The 26,680-nt window shown below is 37.5% G+C and overlaps 1 protein-coding gene across 2 annotated transcripts in view; it reads left to right on the top strand.

Annotated features, from left to right (window-relative positions):
- The window catches only part of LOC106055148 (uncharacterized), an 80,594-nt gene that overhangs the window by 35,521 nt on the left and 18,393 nt on the right, over positions 1-26,680 (top strand). For both annotated transcript variants that reach the window (XM_056011057.1, XM_056011058.1), the window contains 5 exons: positions 10,668-10,724; positions 11,576-11,790; positions 16,913-17,144; positions 22,294-22,347; positions 24,434-24,624. In XM_056011057.1, coding sequence (XP_055867032.1) covers positions 10,668-10,724; positions 11,576-11,790; positions 16,913-17,144; positions 22,294-22,347; positions 24,434-24,624 — 749 coding nt within the window. The remainder of the gene's footprint in view (positions 1-10,667; positions 10,725-11,575; positions 11,791-16,912; positions 17,145-22,293; positions 22,348-24,433; positions 24,625-26,680) is intronic.

The following is a 26,680-nucleotide window of genomic DNA, read 5'->3' on the forward strand; positions in this document are numbered from 1 at the left end:
TCACACATTTCTAAGAGCGTAAATAAGGGAGTTTTGAGTTTCTTTAAAAAAAAATTACAGACATTGTTTTAGTTTAAAAATCCACCAACAGATGGTTGTGACGATAAAACTTCCTTTTCCGATAGAAAATCTAAAGCAAACTAGTCACCCAATTCCATGAGCGTAGCCAAGAGGAGGTTACATATTTCGACCAATCGCTGGGCTCCATTAATAAAATGCAGTAAATAGCAGATTTGGATTTTAAACTAAAATGTTTGAATAGCAGGATAATGCAGTGTAGATACCTCAGACAATTTCCTTTCTTTTGTTGTAAACATTGGGAAAAAGTGCTTGGCGGACACCCCTGTGGAGATTTCAACTAACTCTAAGAATAACTAATCTCGTATACAATAAACGTCTTCCAAAAAAATAAAGGGTTGAAATGTAATTAAGATTAATTATGTGTGTCTACACACACACACAGACACACACACACAGACACACACACATACATACATACATACATACATACATACATACATACGTACGTACGTACGTACATTTATATATATATATATATATGGCGGTGACGGGGAATCCACCCAAACCCCCTCTTTTTGAAAAAAATCCTGCCGCCCATTATTTGACAGGTTAAACCTTTCAGTTAGAAAGTTAGAGTCAAGAGGCCAAGTGCGCTTGAACTTGGCTTGGCTTGGCTACCTAGAAGGGGGCTCGAGGTTCGACACTCGACTCAGGCAGAGTTGTGTTTACTGGGCGCCTAAAGGCAGCACGGAAAACCAACTCCTAGATACCCCCCTCCCCAACTGGTCAACAAATGAGATTGGACCAAAAAGAGCTCTGAGCATACTAAAAGCATGAAAGTAGCGCTATATAAAAGCTATAATAATAATAATAATAATAATAATAATAATAATGAAAGATGTTCTATCACGGAAAACGTTTCAGAAAGTCTGCAATCATTTAAAATTATTGTGTGTACATTGTGTGTGTGTGTGTATGTGTGTGTGCATTCTGTGTGTATGTGTGTGTGCACATTGTGTGTGTGTGTGTGTGTGCATTCTCTGTGTGTGTGTACATTCTGTGTGTGTGTGTGTACATTCTGTGTGTGTGTGTACATTGTGTGTGTGTGTGTGTACATTCTGTGTGTGTGTGTGTGTGTGTACATTATGATGTATGCTAATGAAATCTAAGTCGTTGAAAAAGTGCATGAAAATATCTGGTACGTACTTTCATCGAGTTGTGTCCCTTTTGCGCTTCCCAAATAGCACTTTAGTTTTGTGATTATTTAGCCTAGTGAATAGTTTTTAGACTAAATACATCCTGTAGACCAGGGTGGGCAAAGCAATGCCCGCGGGCCACATATGTTTTATGATGCCCACGGACACCAACAGATATCAGGTGTACCCACAGGTTATGCGTATAACAAATGCAAATATATTTAAAATAAAGAATATTAAATATCTATATAAATGAAAGAGACTTCAATTCTTAGCACTTATGGTGAAGATGCTAAAGAAACATTATTTCAACATGTCATTCTAAAAAAATTTAAAGTAAACGAAGATTATTCATATTGGCAATATTTCGAAACATTCAGTCGAAGGTACAAACTTAGGCCAGTATTTATTCAATGCTACGAAGAACTGTGTTGAAAGAAGAGTATTGGATTGGCTTGGAACACGATGGCAAGGGTAACAACTGATGGATCAATTGCTTTGACTGAGAACAGCAGATTTTTTTAAATAAATGAAAGAACAATATCCTAACTATAAACTCTGAGCGGTAAAGTTTGCGCAAAGCTGCATTGAATATTAAACTTGTAATTGTACTAAATATACCAGAGATCAAACGTATCAGAGCTAAGGGGACTTAACCACGTGCAGTTCCAAGAAGTACTCCACTATTTGGAAACAAAACATTCCGATTTTCTGGTACCACAGTAGTGTCCGCTGGCTTACCATGGGCATGGTATTGAGAAGTATGTGGGAGCTCAAGGAAGACATTGTTCCTTGAAGAACATTGACTGTGAAGAACATTGACTGTGAATTTTCTAACGAAGAGTGGGAGACAATATTTCATGTTTTTACCCCATATACCACGATGGCTCGCTTGCACACGAAATCAATGTGCATGTTTTCAAAGTTTTCCAATTTCTCCAGGCAAGTGTCATTTTCCTTTGTTGAAAGGTGAAACTGTTTCTAATGAAATGGTTGGATAGCTTGATTGTGGAATTTTAAAGCAAATTTTAAGACACCATTTAGTGCAGAAACTGATTCAACTCTAGAGGATATATCTTCAAGCAAATTATTACCTGAAAGAGAAGTTCCATTCAGTTCTTCCGCTGGAGTTTTATGTGTGTCCGAAGCTGCATTTCCACACTTAAAAAAAACTTTGCTGCTAAACTTTCACATTATTTGGATTCACATATACCCTGGGTCGGATTTACGTATATGAAGGCAATACTTTTGTGAAAGCACTTACCATCGTTCGAAATAATAAAGAACAACTTATGAAAAATAAAATACGTTTATCTAAACGCATGCCATATTTTATTAGAAAGAAATCTATTCCTCTCCATTGTAATCTCACTTTCCTTTTCTAAAATATATAATATGCCTATTTTAGTTTAAAATAAAGTGTATATGTTTGAGGTTGTGGAGGGTAAGGCCCTAGGTAGACGCATTGCCGTAAATCCGGTATTCACATATTCCGAGCATGCTACAACTTCAAGCAGACACTTCATACTCACCATATAGTTGCCACACGGCGTAAGATTTAAAGTGTTAACTTTAAAAAATAAAAAAAAAATACTTTAAAGTATCTGACCTGTCGAAATTCCGATATATTTTTCTTTTTTTGAGGCCCCTTTCTTGTGGATTCCCCCTGCCTGCTCTTAAATTTGGCCCTGCATACATCTGTAAACAAGCATTTTTTTTTATTGTCTGAATATAAACAAATGTAAGAACAGGTCGATACTAACTGACTGTAATATTTGAAAGCAGTTAACTAGTTTTCCCACAGTTCTGGAATATTATGCACGAGTGTAAACAGTTCAATACTTCACATTAAGTACAAATGTACTATTGAAATGTTATGACGTAAATAAACGTATACAGTAGTCACAAAATTTCGTAAAATTAGTTCAGAAATTTCTAACTCTTGTTGTTATTCCTCAATTGGGAGTGTAAGCAATAGAATAATATAGTATATATGTAAATTAAGAGAGTGAGCTAGTGTATTTTCTAAGTTGTAAGTATATACTTTATATAGCCTATATAAATATATATTCGACACCTCATTCTTTAAGTTTTTTTTCCAATGCGGGCCTCATAAGAAAATTGTTGCCCCCCCTTCCCCCCGCTCTACACATTTGTAAAAAAGTAAAGTTCCCCTTTCAGACCTTGTGGTCTGTAGGGCAGATTATGTAAAGGTCATCTGTTTCTGTGGCCCCCGGTTAACGAGGGTGTCATGTGGCCAGCACAACGACTAACCTTCTTTACTTTTCCCCAACTAATGTCATGTGCCTATTAGAGGCATTTGTATTATTTGATAACACGTTCTTATTTCAACACTAAAAAAATACAGTTGTTCCAGCAATTAATTATTATAACTTAAAATCATTTAAAAAATCTATCAAAATATTTTTTTTGGTCAATTCATCAATCATAAAGATCAATTATAAAATAAATCAATCTTTCAACCATTCAATCAATTAATCTATCTATCTGTCCGTCTGCTCTGTCTGTCTGGTTTATTGTTTCACTTCAAGATGGACATGAAGAACATCTTTTTTAAACGCAGTGCCTAGGCCCTAGATTGACATTTTATTAGGCCTATTTTGTTGTTTTGTTTACAAAGCTTATATCAACTCACTCTGTCTGTCTGTCTGTTTGTCTGTCTGACACACATTTGGAATACGTTCTTTCTTAGATCAAGTTGAAGCTTTGCACAATTATTCATTGTTCCGTACGAAATAGGAATCTGTAAAAAAAAAAATACTTAGCCAATCAATCGTTGAAGTGGTAGTAATTAATGTATTTATTTTGGTATCGAAAAGGGCAAAAAATCGTACAGTATTGAGATGCATGGCTGCAAAACGGTTTCTTGCCCTTAGATACTAAAGAAAGAGTTAAAGTTTCCCTTTTAGACATTGCGATCTATGGGACAGATGATGAGTGTCATGTGTTTCTTTGGCCAACGGTTAACGAGCAGGGTGTCATGTGGCCAGCACAACGACGAACTGCCTTTACTTTTCGCTAACTAATGTCAGGTATCCATTAGAATTACAGACCCAATCTTTTCTAATATTAGGGCTGGGTGGAATCAGAGGCGCCCTAAAGATCCCGAAAGTAAAAAATCCCTGTCTTCACCAGGATTCGAACACGGGACCCCCGGTTAGGAAGCCAAGCGCTTGATCCCACCGCGCCCCCGCCCTTAGATAAGCTTCTTTTTTTTTTAAAGTATTTTTTTTTTATTTTTACTCTTTTTTTAATCTATACTCTTTACTTATCAGATCCGTTACTTCTCCTGTGTCTTCACACTTTTGTGACTATGGTGGTAGCGTCAGGAGTCTTGTAGGAAGCTATTCATTCTGAGTGGAGAGAAACACGGCATACTTTGTTTAGACCATAACATGTTATGCAGTCAAATGTAAATCTGTCCTATCTCCGTCATGTTGAGAACTGTGCTGGAATTCAGTGTGAGGCAATGGCTTCAATATTTTGTGATTTTCTGCCCAATGTTTTAGTTTTAACTGTTTCCAAGAGTTTCTTTTTTTTTTTGGCCCTAGTAAAATTCGTTTGTTAAATTCTCTATGAAGCTGGAACAAACAGATTTCTTTCGTGAAGGAATGTTTATTGCATAATATTAATGATTTTTTTTAGAATCATGATTTATAAATTTAATAAATGAAGTGTTTATACAGATTTTAAATTACCGGAATAAAAAAATATTTGAATATGGTAATAGAATACATTTTTTTTTAAATATAACATAGTTTTATCATTATTTAGCTTTTGTAACGCCTACCTAAATTGTTTTTTTTTTATACTTAAGATTAAAAATAAAACAAACGAAAATTGATGTACAGAAATAAGATACCAACAACAAACACGGAGTGTTAATATTATAATGCTATATGTTTAATATTAGAAAAGATTGGGTCTGTAATTCTACCTAATATTTAAATCTCTGTAACATTTGAATTAATTTTCGCCTTATTTGAAGCCCATAAGATGCTTCTAAAATGTTTTAGATTCTATTTTTTAAAATCCGATTTTTCCTGAAACATGTTTGAATAAAAAGAATTCTTTGAGCAAATATTGAAATTCGTCATTTATTATAGTTACTGCTATTTTGAAGTGTGCCTCTTTTTTGTTCTCTTCCCACCATTACCTTCCTCTCTTTTCATGGGAAGAGGTTAAAAGTTGGTTAGGCAGGAGTATAGAAATTTCCTAAGCTGCAGCGAAGTGTCGAGCTAATAGTGCGAAAGTCGTAGGTTCGATCCCAATACTAATCATTTCTTTAGACAATCCGAAAGCAGATTCGATTCTATTTGGTTTAGACCCTATCCTATCCTATTGAATCTGATTAAATCCTATCCGTTCCGTTTACTAGCCGGATTATGAGCCAATTAGATCAAATCCATATCCTGTTTGGATCAAATCCGGCCCCATTGGGATCCGACCATTGCCCATCACAATTTATTTGAACATAAAGTAGGGTCTAAAAAGCATAGACCTATATTAGGAGGCGAACTGACTGAGTGAAAAAGCGCTTGGCTTCCGAACCGTGGGTCCCGGGCTCGAATCCTGGTGAAGACTGGGATTTTTAATTTAGGGATCTTTAAGGCACCCAGCTCTGGCAGCAGTTGATAAAAAGTAAAGGCGATTATTCGTTATACTGACCATATAACACCCTCGTTAACCGTGGGCCAAAGAAACAGATCACTTTACACCATCTGTCCTATAGAATCTAGATCGCAACGTCTGTAAGGGGAACTTTACTATTTTCTTTCTTTTAGGCAGAGGCGTACCTAGGGTGGGGGATAGAGGGGGGGCCCAAATGAGTGTTTTTTAAATTAAATACTAAATGTTACGCAAAATTCAGGGGCCCCAAAGAGGCCAAGCCCCCCACGGACCCCCTAATGATGGCGAATTCCTAGCCATGTCACTGCTTTTCTGTAATAATGGGAAGCGAAAAATTTTTCATAGTAGAATAGTGTGAACCTTTTACGTGTATACTGTAGTCTTAAGGATAGTGTTGGTTAAACTGTGATTCAAGTACTATTTACGACACGTCAAGCCTTGCAAAGTGATACTATTTTGGTGCATTTATTTTCCAAGATTTGGTGTCTCAAACATTCTTGTTTTTTTCTTTACAAAGCTTATTTCAACTCTGTCTGTTTATCTGTCTGTCTGGTAAAAAAAATTTTGTACACGTTATTTCTCCCCCATCCATTCTCGGATTAAGTTGAAACCTTAAACAATTATTTATACATAGAAAAGACATAACCAATTAGTCAATTAATTACAGGTAATTAATTATTTTATTTGATACTAACAAGGGAAATTAACCCTTCAGTATTCAAAAATATGGCTAAATATGTAGGGTTGTGTCCCCTTAAATAATAGTGCTCGTTATTTATCCCATACCCATTCGCGGAGCAAGTTTTTTTTTTTACATTGTACCTAACAAAACATGAATCAATTCAAAAATTAACAATTGAATTCATTATTTGTGTTGTATATCAAATAAGGGAAATAACATCTACATGATTTAGAGATATAGTTGTAGATGCAGAGTTCTTCCTCTTAGATAAGCTTTGTTTTTTTTTAAAATCACGTTTTAATAATGAATTTTGAGTTTGTAAAAAGTATTTATATCTGTATTTATATATTCTACAAGGACGTTACACGCGGACACTTCTTAATCACGACATTTTTGCCAACCCTAAAATTTAAACTATTGTCATAAAAAAAATAAATACAAAATTGAAAATAACAAGTGAACATATACCGTCAAAATTAATATAATTGTGAAAAAAATATTTATATTGTGGGGTCCCCTTTCTTGTGCATTACCCAGAGCACTAGCCCCAACTGCCTCCAACCCTCCTCAGGCCCTGTCGATATATAAGCTAAAAACATTAAAAAAAGAAAGAGCGCGTGTGGAAAAGTGGACTTGAGACTAAATTGTGGAAATGATTGTCGCTGTCAGGGTGGTTTCACTGGAGAAGAAAATCAAATGTACTTCTTCTTTAGAGACTACTAGAATATTTGGAATGAAAAGTTTGTGTTTTGTGTTGCGGTATGAAATTAATGTTTCTTTTTGGAAGGGGTTGTTGTAGTACGAAGCGAATATTTTTTTTTTGGTGGGGGGGTGTTGTAGTGCGAAGCGAATTTGTTTTTTTTTTGGTGGGGGGTGTTGTAGTACGAAGCGAATTTGTTTTTTTTTTCTTTAAGGTTTCTATGCAAACTGTGTGTAAGTGTGTGTGAGGAGCGTTATAAGGTGTTCCGTTCCATTGAAGATAAAAAAAGAGGGGGGGGGGGGCTCTTTGTGTTGTCGTTGGTGTGGGGGGTGGGGGTGGCTGTGGTTACAAAGTTTCTTGGTTTCTATGTGTTGCTTGGAAAATTATGAATTCAGCTGAAGGCTGAAAAAGGTTCGGACAAATTAATCCATGAAGTAAAAACACACATACACACACACACAAACACTCTCTTTCGCTCTCTTTCTCTCTCTCTCTCTCTCTTTCTCTCTCTCTCTCTCTCATATATACATATACACATATATCTGTGTCATTTTACGTCTCAAGAGACAGTCTCCTCCCTAAGCAACGTGCTGCGCTACTAAAACAGAATGTCTTGTGAACGTGACCTAGCCAGCCAAGGCGGAGGTCCTGGCACCCTGCTCTTTGCAGCACTTCCTTATAGGCTCTTTTATTTTGCCACTTGATTTTGAAGATCCGCCTTAGGCATCGGAGACGGAAGCTATTTCTTTTTTTTTTCCTGCCATAGGTAGGTTGACCAATGTTTCACTTCCGTAAAGCAGAGTAGGTCCGGTAGACTTAAGCTTCGATATTGTTAGTCAGCAAGGTATTGTCCAAAACTCTTTTCTGAAGCCGTGAAATAGTACCCGTTTCTTTTATAATGTCTTCAACCAGTAGAACATCTTTATCTTTGGATATGATGGAATCATTAATGGTTTCGTGAATTGCAGTATTAGTATTCTAAAGTAGTATTTTAGTTTCGCTTTGACTAATATTTAAGCTTAACTTTTTGTAAGCAAAGCAGCAGATAGATGAATATCAGAGTCACAATAGCTACATTATCAGTATACTAGTCGACCCACGGCGTAGCATACGCCTCTATTTTGCAGGGCCAGCCTTAGGTCACTGCAACCTATGTGACCCGAGTGGGCCCCGCACTTTTATTGGACCCGCGCAAAATTCTAGGTGTAAATTATTATATTAAACCATTTTATAACTTATAACAGATTTCCTTATTTATCAGGAGCTCCTGGAAATCTCCTGAAATTGCAAAATAAAAGAAAAAGTCCTGGAATTCTCCGAAATTATTAAAATCTTTTGAAAGCTCATACAAATCTCCTGAAAAATAGAGACAAAATTTGTCATTTTGGTGTGTCATTCAATATGGAAACGCCAATCATTCGCGCGATAAAGAAACGCCATTATGCAATACCCGTAATTGTGGAATCTGGTGAAAGAAGCTTCATGCGCCTCAAACTAATGAAGAATTACTTGAGGTCAACCATTCTCGTAGATAGATTGAAATATTTGGTAATTCTTGCTGTTGAGCGTGATCTATATAGAAATAGAATTTTTATGATATACTGTATGACTTCGCTTACGCAAGGCTCGTAAAGTAATTCTGTACGTAGTAAAGAATGAATAAAGTGCAAAGACGAACTTATTTTCTAATACAAACTCTTAATTTTCACCAATTATCCGTATCCCTACCCAAACTTGGCCCCGCGAAATCCATTTCGCACAGGGACCCACAGTGGTTAAGTCCAGCCCTGCTATTTAGTGACGAGTGAATACAGAGTAGTTACCTGTTCCCCCCCCCCCCCCCCCCCCGCCATATATATATGTATAGGCCCCTACACTTTTTCGAAAATTTAAATAAAGGTCCATTTATGAAAAATAAAAATAATAATAATAACAAAAATAGTATTAATAAGGCTTGTCTTCGAGTACGAAGATAAGTGAGAAGTTCAGTATTTCCCGTGCCCCAGCTGTGACCTACATATTTTGCCACATCCAGGGCAAGCATGACGATTGTCCGCAGGTGGTCGATTTAGATTTTCTTTTCGCCGTCTGCGTTTGTCCTCGGCAGCAGATTTTCTTTTGGTCTCAAATGTGTATCCCGCGGAGAGCAAGCATCTTTTGTGGAAGCGCTTAAAGAAGTCTTAGTAGCTTTCTGTATAGTGTCCATGTCTCAGAGCCATATAGAAGTGTTGAAAGAACCACCGCCTGGTAGACATTGATTTTTGTAGGCAGGCGGAGCGATTTGTTCCGCCAATTTCTCGCCTAAATGCTTGGAAAAGAAAAAAAATACTCTACAGATTTAGATTAAGGCATTAAGAGTCGCCGCCGAATAAAAAATATCTTCGAAAAATAATATTTAAAAAATTGTTATTTACGAGAAATTAATTTTAATCAGTAGATGTAATCACCCCCCCCCCCACACACACACACACCACCACCACCACCTCCGTCGAATCGGCCAAAATACCAGAGAGGAACGACAAAGTATAAAAATAATATAGATAAATTTAACTGATTTTCACAGCAAACTATGATTTCAACATAAATATTGGACCACCTCCCTAATCAAAGGGTTTGGGTACGGGAAGGCAGTAGATCATATCGCCCCCCCCCCCCCCCCTTTCTCTCACATCACCGAATCGGCCAACAAACCTGAAGGAGAACGACATAATATAAAGATTGGTTAGAATACCAAAAAGTAGCTTTTCTCATATAGATATGTAACTAAGTATGTAAAGAAACATATTTCTAAAAAAAAAAATTGGACCCCCCCCTAACTTGAGAGCTTAGGGTCGGGGGAGTGGGTGGGATTGATGCAAAAAAAAAATTAACCATGTGTCAAGTGTGCTTTATTTTCAATTAAGTTTTTATATTTTATGCATACCTATCTATATATATAATTCTCTTGTTCCCTCAAGAGTTTGGACGAGAAGAAGAAGTAAAGGAAAGATCCCTCTCTTATTTCTGCAATTAAGTTTTTGAGCTTTTAAAAGATTTTAATAATTTCAAGATATTTCCATGACTTTTTCTTATTTTTTGTTATAAAATGGTTTAATTTATTAATTTACAACTAGAATTAGCGCGGGTCCTTTGAAAGTGTGGGGCACACTGCGGTCACATAGTGGCCTAAGTCCGGCCCTGCAAAATAACGGCGTATGCTACGCCGTGGGTCGATTACTTTAAACTAATCAAGATTTTGCACCAAGAAGCTTTAACAAATAACTGACTTACTAGACGGACTTAAAGTACTACATTAGCAGCCACAGAGGCCGCCCATGAGTTTGTGCTTCACACATCTTCTTTATTATATTTTTTTTCTAAACCCAAACGAAAATGTTTGTTACATTAATTGGTTATCGTTTAGAAACTTTTGTTTCAGATCCAGTCAAAGAATGTAATAAAGTAGTAAGGCGAATAAAAAGACAAATTACTGAAAGTAAGTTTAGAAATTCGCCTGTCTGTTTTCTTTGACCAAACTTACTCTTTCTTGTACGAGCAACCTCTATTCTGTTTTTTTTTATGACAAGTCTCTAGTCTTCTCTCTATTATTATTTTTTTATAACTAGCCTCTATTCTGTCTTATATGTCCAGTATCTATTCTGTCTTTTATGACCAGCTTTCTTTATACGATTTTCTATGACCAGCCTTCATTCTGAATTCTATGAGCAGCCTCTTTTCTGTCTTCTTTGATCAGTCTCTAATCTTTTTCTATGACCAGCTTTCTGTGCTACATGACCAGTCTCTAATCTTTTTCTATGACCAGCTTTCTGTGCTACATGACCAGTCTCTAATCTTTTTCTATGACCATCTTCCTGTGCTTATATGACCAGTCTCTAATCTGTTTTCTATGACCATCTTCCTGTGCTTATATGATCAGTCTCTAATCTGTCTTCTATGACCTGTCAAGATCTAGATCCAGCTCTAGATGTCAATATAATGAAATTACCAATAAATAATTGTGCACATTCCACAATGCAGCTCTGGCACAATGGATAGCAGCGTTGACACATCGAGTTTGCGGTACCAAAGAACGAGTTTAACTCTTTCTCTCCATAATTATTTACCACATTCTGGTGGAATCAACGTTGGTATCGTCAGTTAGGAGAGAAAGAGTTAATACTAGGCTAGAGCAAAATTTATGATATTTTTTAATATCTTATCTTTTTTTGTATAATGGAGGTATTGTCTTTAAAAAATGTATTTTAAAATATTTTCTTGTTTTGTTTGTAACGTATTTGGCTCCAAATAAATAAAATAAGTATTGGCGAATCTTTTTTTTTTTTGCAGCGTCCAACGCTTTCAGACCTACAATAGTGATTATGCCATGCACAACCTTCGACATCCGCCCTCAGTATAAGTGTGACTATGGAGTAATCCATGGTGTGGGTCGATATTCGATCAGGGTGCTCATCGAGGCTTCCAACGACTGGCGCATCAACGCGGAGTATGGCTTCGTCAGACACAATATCAAGTATGTTAATGATCTGTCAAAAGTCAATTTGGTGAGTCTAGATCTCTGGTTGAGCACCATATAAACTCCAGATACATAATGTGATATTTATCATATTAATTTTAAAAAGCTAACTATATTTCAAGCTTTTTTTTTTTTCAGAATAAGAGGATCCGACATGGATCCGACGGGGCCGCCTCTGAGTTTGTGTGATAACACAAACTCTCTTTGTAATCTTGTTTTTTTTTTTTCAACTAAGGTTTCATATTTTATGCATATTTACATAAATCAAGGTCTTATATCAAGAATATTTAGCATAGCATTGTCATTCTCAGCCTCACCGTGGCGCTATGTTATTTTTTTATTTGTTAATATATTGTAGCTCCAGTGGCGGACTGATAAGGTTAATGTGTGTGCGACCTACTGATTCGCGTGACTCAGGCAAATCACACAGGTCAACGGCTGTCGTTGTACATGGGAGAGTATTACCAGTACACGCAAATATGACCCGTGTCCTGGTCATGTGATCGAAAATCTTCACGGACGACAGACAGTGTGTAAGAAGATAGTTGAGTCCAGGACAGCAAGGATGTAAGAACAGTGCGGTACAATGTGAGTCTAGGACAGCAAGGCAGTAAGAACAGTGCGGTACAATGTGAGTCTAGGACAGCAAGCCAGTAAGAACAGTGCGGTACGATGTGAGTCTAGGACAGCAAGCCAGTAAGAACAGTGAGGTACGATGTGAGTCTAGGACAGCAAGCCAGTAAGAACAGTGCGGTACGATGTGAGTCTAGGACAGCAAGGCAGTAAGAACAGTGCGGTACGATGTGAGTCTAGGACAGCAAGCCAGTAAGAACAGTGCGGTACGATGTGAGTCTAGGACAGCAAGCCAGTAAGAACAGTGCGGTACGATGTGAGTCTAGGACAGCAAGGATGTAAGAACAGTGCGGTACGATGTGAGTCTAGGACAGCAAGGCAGTAAGAACAGTGCGATACGATGTGAGTCTAGGACAGCAAGGCAGTAAGAACAGTGCGGTACGATGTGAGTCTAGGACAGCAAGCCAGTAAGAACAGTGCGGTACAATGTGAGTCTAGGACAGCAAGTCAGTAAGAACAGTGCGGTACGATGTGAGTCTAGGACAGCAAGGATGTAAGAACAGTGCGGTACGATGTGAGTCTAGGACAGCAAGGCAGTAAGAACAGTGCGGTACGATGTGAGTCTAGGACAGCAAGCCAGTAAGAACAGTGCGGTACGATGTGAGTCTAGGACAGCAAGCCAGTAAGAACAGTGCGGTACGATGTGAGTCTAGGACAGCAAGGCAGTAAGAACAGTGCGGTACGATGTGAGTCTAGGACAGCAAGCCAGTAAGAACAGTGCGGTACGATGTGAGTCTAGGACAGCAAGCCAGTAAGAACAGTGCGGTACGATGTGAGTCTAGGACAGCAAGCCAGTAAGAACAGTGCGGTACGATGTGAGTCTAGGACAGCAAGCCAGTAAGAACAGTGCGGTACGATGTGAGTCTAGGACAGCAAGGCAGTAAGAACAGTGCGGTACGATGTGAGTCTAGGACAGCAAGGCAGTAAGAACAGTGCGGTACGATGTGAGTCTAGGACAGCAAGGCAGTAAGAACAGTGCGGTACGATGTGAGTCTAGGACAGCAAGCCAGTAAGAACAGTGCGGTACGATGTGAGTCTAGGACAGCAAGCCAGTAAGAACAGTGCGGTACAATGTGAGTCTAGGACAGCAAGGCAGTAAGAACAGTGCGGTACGATGTGAGTCTAGGACAGCAAGGCAGTAAGAACAGTGCGGTACGATGTGAGTCTAGGACAGCAAGCCAGTAAGAACAGTGCGGTACGATGTGAGTCTAGGACAGCAAGCCAGTAAGAACAGTGCGGTACAATGTGAGTCTAGGACAGCAAGCCAGTAAGAACAGTGCGGTACAATGTGAGTCTTCGGAAATGTAGCTGTACGAGTCCAGAGAGACTAATAGTGTTTAGTTTATCAGTTCTGTTAAGGGGGTCATCTACCTTGAAAACATTTTATTTTTTGTTTTTAACATTTTAGGCTTTTTAATGTATTCAAATGATATATTTGACCATAGGAACAAATAATATGCCTTTAAAAAATATTTTAAAAATGAAATTCAACTTTTTTTCATCATAAAGGGGGGGGGGGAGTGGGGTAGAGGGGTCTAATCATCTCATTTCAAAGAATGTGTTTCTGAAATAATCATTAAAGCTACAGGTCTGAAATCTGGTATATTGATAGGCCCCAAAACAACAAAAAATCAAGATAAAGTATCTTTAAATTATAAATACATGCAAATAATAAGTAAATAAATTGTTAAAATATAATTAATACATGAATGTGGCTTGCACAAAATGTTTTTCAAAGTAAAAAAAAAATTACCTACTCCAGTTAAAATAATTTGGAATCTAGTCTTTCTCAGGTTTCAGGCCTGCATTTTTTTTCATAAGCACCTAATGTTATTTGTACTCATACTAGAGGTTTGATAGAGTACACACAATAATAAATCCAGTGAATAGAATGGCACCAGTATTTGAAAATAAATGCAAAAAATTTAAACTGTTATTACTTACCGTCTACTTAAAACAATGAAGCTAAAAGAAGAAATTATCGAACCTTTAACTCTTTCTCTTCGTAATTATTTACCACATTCTGGTGGAATCAACGCTGAACTCGAAGAGAAAATAGCCCAGTAATCTGTATTCAGCACTCTAGATCTAAAGAATACGTATCACCAGATTTCCCTTAGAGGGGAAGAAAGACTTTCATAAACTTCGAGGCAAGAAGGAAACTGTATTAGTTCGAGACCAGTCGTTATAGTAGGGCCTGAACACTGACCCGCAACGTCACAACCTGTGGGCTGTGGAAACCAATAGCTCGTTTCCACGTCGTACAGGCCTGTACAATCAAACAATTTGGCCGGCCAGTGGCCTTCCTTTCTCGGACATTATCGAAAAACTTTTTGTATCAGTTTCGAAGGATAACATTTGGTGTCACAAGTGGAGCGACATATTTTTCAGCGATCTATAGATAAAATTATTGAAGACGATCAACTGGAAAATATATTCGCGTATGTGAACAGTGTGACTGTGGAGATGAAGCCAAACCACGTGATAGAAACCTGCAGAGATTTTCATTTAGTAGCTCAGAAGTACTGAGTTCAATGAAGCGAAAAATGAGATGCTGGCCTATAGTTCGCAATGGATCCCCAATTTCAGTAACAAAATCAGCCTGTTTGCAAGGAATTATAAGTTCCCAGTCCCTTATGAGGTTAAACATTTCAAGATTTAAAAGTCAAACTACAAAAAAAAAAAAAAGACGCTGTTTATACCAAAGATTACAGCCGCCCGCTGACAGTTGTGACGAAAGCTTCTGAGATAGTTATAGCAGCTACACTGAAACAAGATGGCCGGCTGAGGCCTTCCTTACTGGGACACTATCGAAAAGTGAAACAAGGCGCATATTTTTGGCATGGTGGAATCTTCGAGAGAGTGGAAACATTTACTGATTGGTAAACCATTTACCCATGTCTGTTATCAACGATCCGTTTCCTTTGTGTATTTTAGTCGAAATAAAGTAAAGATTAAGAATGAAATTAATTCAAAGGTGGAGATTGAAGCTATCTTGCTATCATTAACGACGTGTACCTACAGCTACACAGAACGTAGCAGCCGACACTTTCAGCAGAAATCAGCCCAGTCACGCAATGACTTAAATCTACTGCTCACTAGTTTGTGTGTCTCCCATGGTGTACCTTGGGTCTTACATTTCGTGAGAGGAAAGAATCGATCTTTTTCTTGCGATGACGTTAGAACAGTGATTGACCAATTCAAGACGTGTGCTAAACCAACATGGGAATTAATTAAAGCCACGCAACCATTCGAAAGAATAAACATGGACTTTAATGGGCCTCTTACTTCTATTTCACGAAATGGATATCTTCCGTCTATGGTCAAAGAAGTTTCTAGCTCCCCTTTCTGGTTTGCCTGTCCTGATATGTCATCCACAAAGTTATTAAGTGCTTCTGGCTACCCTCACATGTCCATAGCTACAGAAGTACTTATTTTATATCCACAGACGTGGAGTATTTTACCTTAACTCACTAGTCTTCTGGGAAAATTCTTGATCACGTTTGCTCTCCCTTTTACCATACTCGGATTAAGTTAAAATTGTGCATAATTATTCATAGTCGAAGACAATGTGTTATGACCATAGACATCAATAAATATAGACTGGCCGATTAAAGAGTTATATGAAACGAAAATGTGTGACTTGCAATTTTGTGTACTTTATTATACAGCATTTATGAGCAGTATAAAAGTTAAGTATTCATATCTATTTCAGCCATAACCTATATATATATATTGTAAATAAGGAGGCAGTGTAGTTTTTTTTAATCTCTAAGAATGAAGATCATGCAATTTTTCATAATTCGGAAATCCGAATACAATAGATATACATGTTTTCAAGTTACATGAAGTTACTTCCTTCGGTCAGTCTATATTTATTTATGTCTATGGTTACGACATGATTAGGAATTAGGTGTTAGTTTCGGGGAAAAGGGGAAAGTTTTACTTAGTGACGTTTTTCATTAGAGAAGTGAAAATAAGAAGTTATATCCAGACGGCTAGAAACAGAGGACATTAGACGGGTCCCTTCTTGGGGATTAAAAGTGTTTCCTATTTTAACACTAGTGTCGACTACCTATCTTGAATTTTTTGGCATGGCTGCCTGGTCGTGCGGTTTGCGCGCTGGACTGTCGTTGGGATTTATCGACGGTCGAGGGTTCAAACCCTGCCCGCTCCCATCCCCCGTCGTCCTGCGGGAGGTTTGGACTATGAAGTAGATCATCTTCAACTCTGAAGGAACATCCGAATTATGTAAAACATTTTACAAACATTTCGCCGTTATTTGAAGGTTACCTCCTGTTTATTTCATTCTTTATATTTGACACGGCGGAAGAGCCACAAAAATGCTACGAAAAAAAATTAATGCATCAATTAATATATTAGTGTTAATTAATTAATGTTGTTTTAGATATAATAAGGATAGATAAACTTGGCAGTATTGAGCTTTATGACAGCAATTATGGAGTGATTTCCCCTGAATACGTTTTTAAAAAATATTTCTATTTTTATTTATTCAGTTATGTAGTGTCAAATTTGAATCACCGACATCTGAGTTGAAAACAGAAGACCCATCTGCATGCTGCAGTTGTACAATGACAAAAGTCACTGGGGGCATCATGGCAACACTATCGATAAGCGTGATGAAAATTTATCAGTTGTATCCTCTGTCTTTCTTCTGGCAGAAAAAAATCGGTGGCAGAATGTACACAGTCCTAAGTCCTAAGTACTTCTTCCAGGAAACTATTTACAGTAAGTCTTCATAATGGACCTCATTCACCAAAAAAAAAAAAAAAAAAAAAAACGGTCACGTGATAATTTTTGATAAAACGACGAAAACAAAACTAACTATCACGTGATAACCATTGTTGATTTCGTGAGAGGAAAGAATCGATCTTTTTCTTGCTATGACGTTAGAACAGTGGTTGACCAATTCAAGACCTGTGCTAAACCACCAGGGGGATTAATGAAAGCCACGCAACCATTCGAAAAAATATGCATGGACTTTAAAGGGGCCTCTTCCTTCTAATTCACGAAGGATATCTTACGTCAATGGTCAAAGACTTTTCTAGCTTTGTAATAGAAGAGGCAGTGAACCATGTGACTCAAAGCTGTTCGTTTTCGATTGGTGAATGAGGTCCATTGTCCTAAGAGTTAAGTCTAGAGATGGGAAACAAACCGAACCCGGAACCGAACGAACCAAGCTCGAACCTGACTTACGACCGAACCGAACGTGAACTTTCAAACTGATCGGTACGAACCGGATGAACTGTTCTTACCTAACCTAACTGAACCAAGATGAACCGGTTGAACTCTTCTTACCTAACCTAACTGAACCAAGATGAACCGGTTGAACTCTTCTTACCTAACCTAACTGAACCAAGATGAACCGGATGAACGGTTCTTACCTAACCTAACTGAACCAAGATGAATGCAATATTCATGTCAGAAACAAAAAAAAAAAAGAATACCTAGTTCTCAATGCGATGATTGAACCGTTATCTTTAATTTAGGAAAATTCTCCTGCTGTCTTGACATCTAGTGTGAGCATCCTTCCTGCATCATTTTGGGTTGTCTTTTTTTTTATATCCGCACTAAGGGTCACGTAACATTTTAATGTGTGTGCTTTAACTCTTTCTCTCCTAACTAACGGTACCAGCGTTGATTCCACCAGAATGTGGTAAATAATTACGGAGAGAAAGAGTTAATGAAATTGGAGTTTCTGAATGTTGAAACTATCAGGAAAAGTGGACAGGTCATAACTTTTTTGTGCATCATGAAAATAAGCCAATATGTTTGATTCGTATCGAGCTGTTCGCGGCTGTTTTTGTTGCACGTAATGTTAGGTAGATATTTTGAAATCAAAAACACAAACAAATATGGCGGAATTTTTAGTTTGAGTCTCGAAGAAAAGATTGCTAAGTAACGCCTAGAGATTAGAGTATTAACGACAATATTTACTAAGACGGGACAGTGATAATGATTTGGCCGTCATTGTTTTTTTTACATGTCATTAATAGTTATTGCGTGTGTCTAATTGTAAGATTATAAACATTAGAAATAGTTTAACATCAACTAAACATATTAGACTTCAAAGGATGTTTTCTTGAATTGGTTTTACATTATACCAGAGCTTCTAAAATTCTTAACTATGCCAAAAATGTTGGCAGTAAGGCTATCCTATTAGTCAGCTAGTGGGTCTGGTGAAGCGCTGAAACGTCCTCCAGGCGGGGACTTGATCGGAGCCTCGGCCTCCTAAAGTTTTTTCCGAATTTCTAATTTTTTACATGATTAATAGGCTACTAAAATAAAGAACTGTGTTTGCGTAGTGTTGTGAAATATATAGATCTAGATCTAAACGCAATATGTAATACGTGTATAGACATGTTTTATAGTTGGTAGATATAGTCCAAGTAATACGTGTATAGACATGGTTTATAGTTGGTAGTTATAGTCCCTATAATACGTGTATAGACATGGTTTATAGTTGGTAGTTATAGTCCCTATAATACGTGTATAGACATGTTTTATAGTTGGTAGATATAGTCCCTATAATACGTGTATAGACATGTTTTATAGTTGGTAGATATAGTCCAAGTAATACGAGTATAGACATGTTTTATAGTTGGTAGATATAGTCCAAGTAATACGAGTATAGACATGTTTTATAGTTGGTAGATATAGTCCAAGTAATACGAGTATAGACATGTTTTATAGTTGGTAGATATAGTCCCTATAATACGTGTATAGACATGTTTTATACTTGGTAGATATAGTCCCTATAATACGTGTATAGACATGTTTTATAGTTGGTAGATATAGTCCCTATAATACGTGTATAGACATGTTTTATAGTTGGTAGATATAGTCCCTATAATACGTGTATAGACATGTTTTATAGTTGGTAGATATAGTCCCTATAATACGTGTATAGACATGTTTTATAGTTGGTAGATATAGTCCCTATAATACGTGTATAGACATGTTTTATAGTTGGTAGATATAGTCCCTATAATACGTGTATAGACATGTTTTATAGTTGGTAGATATAGTCCCTATAATACGTGTATAGACATGTTTTATAGTTGGTAGATATAGTCCCTATAATACGTGTATAGACATGTTTTATAGTTGGTAGATATAGTCCCTATAATACGTGTATAGACATGTTTTATAGTTGGTAGATATAGTCCCTATAATACGTGTATAGACATGTTTTATAGTTGGTAGATATAGTCCCTATAATACGTGTATAGACATGTTTTATAGTTGGTAGATATAGTCCCTATAATACGTGTATAGACATGTTTTATAGTTGGTAGATATAGTCCCAGTAATACGTGTATAGACATGTTTAATAGTTGGTAGATATAGTCCCAGTTTAAAAAAAATTTGCTTTAGCAAAAGTGCATTTTTTCCACAAAGCTAGCACTTCCCTGGTAGGTGTCACGCGGTGCGGGCCGCACCCTTCGCACTATCCTAGTGGCGCCACTGGTAGGACTCATCATTTCTTTATACCACGCTTGAATAAACCTTATGTAAACTTTTTTTTATTGTGGGGGGGGGGGGGGGTGGATGATGGCTGAGTAGTTAAGCGCTTGGCTTCCAAACCTTGGGTCCTTGGTTCGAATGTCGGTGAAGACTGGGATTTTGAATTTCGGGATTTTTTGATGGGGCGCCACTGATTTCACTAAAATCCTAATCCTAAACTTGACCTTAGTTTGGGATAGTAAAGGCAGTTGCTCATAATGCTAGCTACATGACACCCTGCTGGTTAACCGTTGGCAAAAAAAAAACAAAAAAACAATTCACCTGTTGCATCCATTGTGATAGTCTTACTCGTGATTAAATCAGAATCTATTCAGCTAATGCAAATTTTCTAATTTTATTCATGGTTACATCAGAAACGCGCAAACAATGACACACATACACACATTAACAGTGAGTGAGAAATCAAGTTTTTTGTTTTTCAAAGATACGAAACAAAACTTTTGCATTTACGTTCTAGTTATAAATCCATATTTTTTAAAGTCAAGTGAAATTGATATTATTCCTAATTTTGTAAACATTAAAGAATATAGGTATGTTGTAAAGATCGATGTCATCTTGTGAATAGGACACTTCATATTTTTATTGTGAGAATCATCTTCGACAGGGTCGATTTGTAAAGCATCTTTATGGAAGATATTTTAATAAATCTTAGTTAATGTTAGCATACGTTGGCAAGACTGCATTAGACATAACTATGTTCTGCTAGGGGCCGGTGTGGACAGTATAGAAGCACTAGTTGCCAGTCGACAGCTGCGCTGGGTCGGGCACTTATCCCGCTTGGAGGACGACCGCATACCAAAGGCGATCATCTTTGGCGACCTTACAGAAGCACGGCATAATAGGGTTGCCCCTCCCCCGGCTCGGTAAGCGTTATAAAGATCATCTCACGCCATATTTTGCCCACACTTGAGTAGAGAAAAGGAGCTGGCAATAAATGGCCTCTGAAAGAGGCAGTTGAAGAGCTGCCATAAAGGCCGTGGGACTCAAATTTGAGACCAAAAGAAAAACCCTTGTTGAAGACAGGTGCATTAAACGAAAAGCAAACTTAAACAGACTTCCAGAGGACAACGGCTTTCCCTGAATCAGTTTAGGAAAAAATATTGTTGTAGCCCTGTTCCTGCCTGACTAACCATTTTTTTTCCATGTGCAAAGTAGGGTGATTTTTGTTTATGCTGTTGGGAGTAAATGACCTTGACTAGTGTCTAAATGTGTTAAGAAACATGAGTTATGAGTTTTGGATTTCTTGACTGAGGATTGAGGATTGTTTTCTATTGTGTTAGTGAATCGGGATATGTAAATTTGATTCGGAGATTGTGACATTATTTCGTTTTATTGGGGATATTGATTGATATGGATTGTGCTTCTGCAATCAAAGAGATACCAGCGATCTGAGACTCGGTGAGTTATTTTCTTTAGTTCAATCCCACGTCTTAACAATATGCAGGCCGCAAATGGGTTTACATACTCCTGTGAAACTGCACGCATCATGAATCTTCGGAATGGAAGACAAAGACCAGAGGATTAACTCATACGATTCTATTGTTGATGTCGTGTTTTGTTGAAACTGTAGATCTAGATATTTTATGTGAATTACTTGAAGTTTTACTAAGTGGCGTTCGATTCAAACCACACAACACCTATTAAAGTCTATGAATAACTTCATAAGACTTTATAAACTTGAGAAAATATTATTTAATACACAATCATAAGGCACAGTCCTAATGTCACAGTTCTAGAACACAACTACCATCTTGCTTGCTAAAAGAGTGAGTCCGACACTAACTGTCATCTTCCCATAATTCCTTATTTTGTTAATATCCCATCATTCCCTAGTTCCGTCTAAAATAGTCTATTTATAGTCTCGTCACTTTCCCGATCACCTTACCCTTATTCTAAACTCTAAACCTATAACACTATCCGTCTTCATAGCGTCATAAGGTTCAAATTTCTTCTGACATAAAATCATTCTATTTACCTTTCTAGCGTTAACAAAACTACTAGAAATCAGTCTGAACACGAAGACGACCTTACGACGCTCTACTGCCTGGAGTATTGTGTTCAACACTTTAGTATCAGCTCGTTCAAAGCCCTACATTTAACTGTGTCCTTTGCATCGCTTACTAAGAAAAAATAGTGTTTAGTAGAACCAAGTAGAGAATGTATCTATGAAGCGTAGAATGCAGGAAAACGCTTATCACCAGGGGCGGAGTCATCGGAAAGAGTATACAACACTTTCTTTTTGCAAAATATAGCGTCGCGAAAATAATTATTTTGGTGTTCACAAGTGAAAATTCGAGAAACATTGCTGTAGATCCATATAAGCTCAAGGGATTTGACGATTTCTTTGCAGATTCAAAAGAAGAATGCATGCGTATTGGAAACGCACAAAAAGCAAAATTAGCAGGTGAGTGTTATGTGTGTATAGGACACAGCGCAAGTGTATTTAGGGAACAAGGTAAGAAGGTCACAGTGTATGTAGGGAACATACATATGACACATGTTATATCTACATGTGATATAATGCACACAATCTCGACAACCTTGTCTATTACTACAAAGCTTCGAAGCAGGACGTTTTGGCGCCGACGTTTTGGCGCCGCCGTTTTGGCCCCGCCGTTTTGGCGCGAAGGTCGTTTTGGTGCGAGCCGTTTTGGCGACGGGACGTTTTGGCGCGAAATACATTATGTACGTTTATTGTATTATTTCTTTTAAAAGAATTATTCATATCTATGTTTTGCATGAGTGTTTGTGTTAAGACATATTTTTCACGTACTAAATGTAAATGTGTTTGTTTTTCACATCATTTTCTTTAATAAACATTTTGGCTTGTGTATGTGTGTTTATTAAGAGGCACACTTTTATTTTCAAAATTTTTTTTAAAGATATTACTTTTAAATTAAAAACAAAAATCGCGTGGAGAGGAGAGGGGTGGAGGAAAGAGTATATACAAGGAGTGAAATGTGAGCAGAAGAGAGGGGGCGGGATAAGTGTCACATGTAATGACCCTTCCCAAGAAGATGATCGCCAGACGCATGACGCCAACGACCAGTGCTCGGTGCTGGTCTTGTCTTCATTTGTTTAACTCTACCTGTGTCAATGCGAGATGTGTCACCCAAATCACCCCTACCCAATTTCTCAAAATATATATTTTCACGTTAGAGTTTGTACTGACCACATTCCGTGTCTTTACTATGTGTGGAGTTATTGTCGTCATTCAGCGTAATAGAGCTTTAGATGTTAACATGGTTTTTGTTATATTAAAGTGTGACACTTAGCTAGTTCGTATATTACACTAATGGCAAATAAAAAAAAAATCTTTTGGAAAGAAATCCTAAAATGTCATCCAGTGCGATTAACAGAACTCACATATAGCATGTCATTACCATTCAGGAATCTGACTTATTATAGGCCTATATTCATGAAATAAGCAAAACCTTTATAATTAAAAAAATAATAAATTCGCTGAACGGTGTTAGAATTCATACTATACATACAATATTATGGTAGAATGAAATAAACATTGTTATAAAAGCTACGCGCTTATTAAATTATCGTCAAATGATAACTCGCGCCAAAACGTCCCGTCGCCAAAACGGCGGGGCCATAACGGCATCGCCAAAACGGCGGAGCCAAAACGTCACGTACCGACAAAGCTTATATCGGCTCACTTTGTCGGTCTGGACAAAAGTTTGTACACAGTTATTTCTCCGACTTCCTATCAATTATTTTTATTTTTATATTATTTTTTTTTACCGGACAACTGTTATGACACTATTAGGGTTAAGTTATTTGTTTCGGGAATAAGAGGAAAGTTTTACTTAGCGACAAGTGACGTGACAGATCTTGAAAAAAAAAAAACAAGAACTCTCTAGGCGACGCTTTAGAATCAAGACGTTTTCTTATTTACAGTAAGAAGAATTATAGAGACGGCTAGTAATAGAGGACATCGGACGGTGCCCGTATTAAGTATTAAAAGTGTTTGTTGTTTCAACACCAGCGTCGACTCTATCGACTGTTGGCCTTTCGTCGGTGTTCTATGTTCCAGTATTGAGTTCAGTGTTACCTCCCTCCAGTTGGACTTAGTTACATTTTCAAGTACTCAACACCGCGGAAGAGCATAACAAACACTATAACCTATTTAAAAATCAACCAATTAGTTAATAAACTATTGGTAATATTTTTTTTTGTTTTGGTATATAAAACAAGGGAAAGAAATTGTCCTTGACTGAAGTGGCGCTATAAACTGAATTGGTCCCCTTTATTGATTGTCGTGAGTCCATCCAGCTTTGATCGGTACCTGACAATTGTTGAGGAAAAGTAAAGGCGGTCGGTCGTTATGCTGGCCACATGACACCCTAGTTAACTGTGGGCCACAGAAACAGATGACCATTACATCCTCTGCCCTATAGAACGCATGATCTGAATGAAGGACTTACTTTTTTTTTTGGTGACTTCTCTGCTTTAACCTTTTAACCTTTTACCATGAACAGCATATGAACCTAGGAAGACCCTGGAAATGGGTCCCTACATCAGCCCTCAGACGTCTTGTCGTTACGGACTTCTTTCCTTTATGGACCTCTTATTAATACGCGGCTACATCAACGTTGGGAGTAATAAAAACTGGCTGCTGGACAAATATGTCGGATTTCAACGACACATGCCGGACAACACACTGGAAATTGTTAAGTTTGGTTTTGTTTTTCTTTTAACAAATTATGGTATTGTTGATGGATTCTCACGCTTTCGTCATTATAGCGATATGTATGTTCATGTTTATATGTATGTTTATATATATATATATATATAAATCATTGGCGTAGACCCCCTCCCCCCAAAATGAAATCCCTCCCTGCAGGGGGGGGGGTGGAGTTTATTGACTGATCTTTTGCTTTAATTTTGTTTATTTTAGGTGAAATTTTAATACTAAACCAACACTTGCCCTACCACAGCCAAGCGGGTTTTGAGTTGGAAACCCCCTACCAGGGGGTTTTGAGGGGTGAGGGCGAGGAGTCTACAATTTTTTCACTAACTCCAGGAAGAACCTATTCTAGGGCACAATAAACGTCTTACAAAAGAATGAAGGGTTAGAATGTAATAGAGATTAATTATGTACACACACACACATTCATCCATACAAACATATATATATTTTTCGGTGGGGGGGGGGGGGAAATCCCCTCCAAACCTTCCCCACAAAAAAAATCCTGGCTACGCCCATATTATATATATATATATATATATATATATATATATATATATTTACCGATTTCTGTTTTCAGCTTGCTTATTTTTCATCAGGTTTTATATCAAAATATAAAAAAATCGAAAACCAGGGTGGGTGGACATAGTTCTCGAAAACGGCTCCTTTGATTTTTCTAGAAATTTGAAAGCTTTATGTAAAAAAAAGGCGAAGTCTTTACTGAGTACATTTAAAGGTGCTTCAAGTTTATTGAAATATTATCTAAGCATATTTTTACGTAACTCTAGTATATATTACATCAAAATTGTAGATCTAGAAGCAGAAGTAGGTCTAGACAAGGTCTAATGCTAGATCTAGACGTCCATATAACTAAAATACCAATTAAATAACAGCACTAGTGTGCATAGCCCGCTGGCCGAATCACTAACATTGTGCAGCTGACGGTGACAAATACATGTATTCGTTACCCGGTTTAAACCAGTTTTGTAATATTTTTCTTTTATATTTTATTATATTTTACGTTTTATAATGGAGACATTGTGTCTTGTTAAAACAATGCATTTTTTAAATGTTCCCCTTGTTATTTTGTGTATTTAGAAGAAATTGATAGTGTAAAATCTAAATAAGTCTCCTGTCACTAATTTTTTTTTTACCTTTACCTATCCCTTAGTCTATACTATTGGACCATTGGGGCACCATGCAAGACTCGTCGACTGTCTTTCACCATTCATATCTGTCTTTCGCCTTAATTAGAACTCTTTCAGTGACAGGCCCGTCCATTCTTTTATGTTGTCCTCCCATAGCTTTCTCTGTCTGCCTCTTCTTCTTTTCTTGGTCCTGTTCCCTGGAGGAAGGTCTTTGCGAGCCCCGAAGATCTTGTTATATGGCCATAGATTTTAAGCTTGCGTTATTTTACGATAGTTAGCAGGTCATCATGAGGTCCAATCGCTGCAGTAACCCTGTCTCTAATCTCTTGGTTTGTGATGGGGTCTTTGACTGTGATACCTGGGATCCTTCTGTAGCATATCAATTCCATTGCTAGGATCCTCCGCTTTAGCTCTGCAGTCCGCGTCCAAGACTCACAAAAATATAAAAATGTACCCATTACCAGGGAGCGCATCAGTCTGATTTTGGTGCCGAGGGCTAAGCCTTTGTCTTTCCATATTATTTTAAGTTTTGAAAGGGCTGCTGTGGACTGTGCTATTTGGGCCAGTACTTCGGGTTTCGTTTCCTCATCTGAGACAATAGCTTCGAGGTATTTGAAGCTGCTAACACTAGTCAGCTTTTTCCCTCCAATACTGATGCCCCTTTTAAAGCCCTGTTGTCTATTGGTCGTAATTTGTTTTGTTTTTCGGCATGTATTTGCATACCGTATGCTGCGGAAGTCTTGTCAATGCGCATCACCAAGTAGACTAGTTCTTCTTCTGTCCCTGCTAGGCCATCAATGTCATCTGCGAAGCCCCCGAGAGCATCTTCCAATATCCTTTCAAGGAAGAAATTGAAAAGTGTTGGTGAAAGTAGGCAACCTTGTCGTACT

This window comes from Biomphalaria glabrata, chromosome 14 (genome assembly GCF_947242115.1).
Source record: "Biomphalaria glabrata chromosome 14, xgBioGlab47.1, whole genome shotgun sequence".
Taxonomy (NCBI): domain Eukaryota; kingdom Metazoa; phylum Mollusca; class Gastropoda; family Planorbidae; genus Biomphalaria; species Biomphalaria glabrata.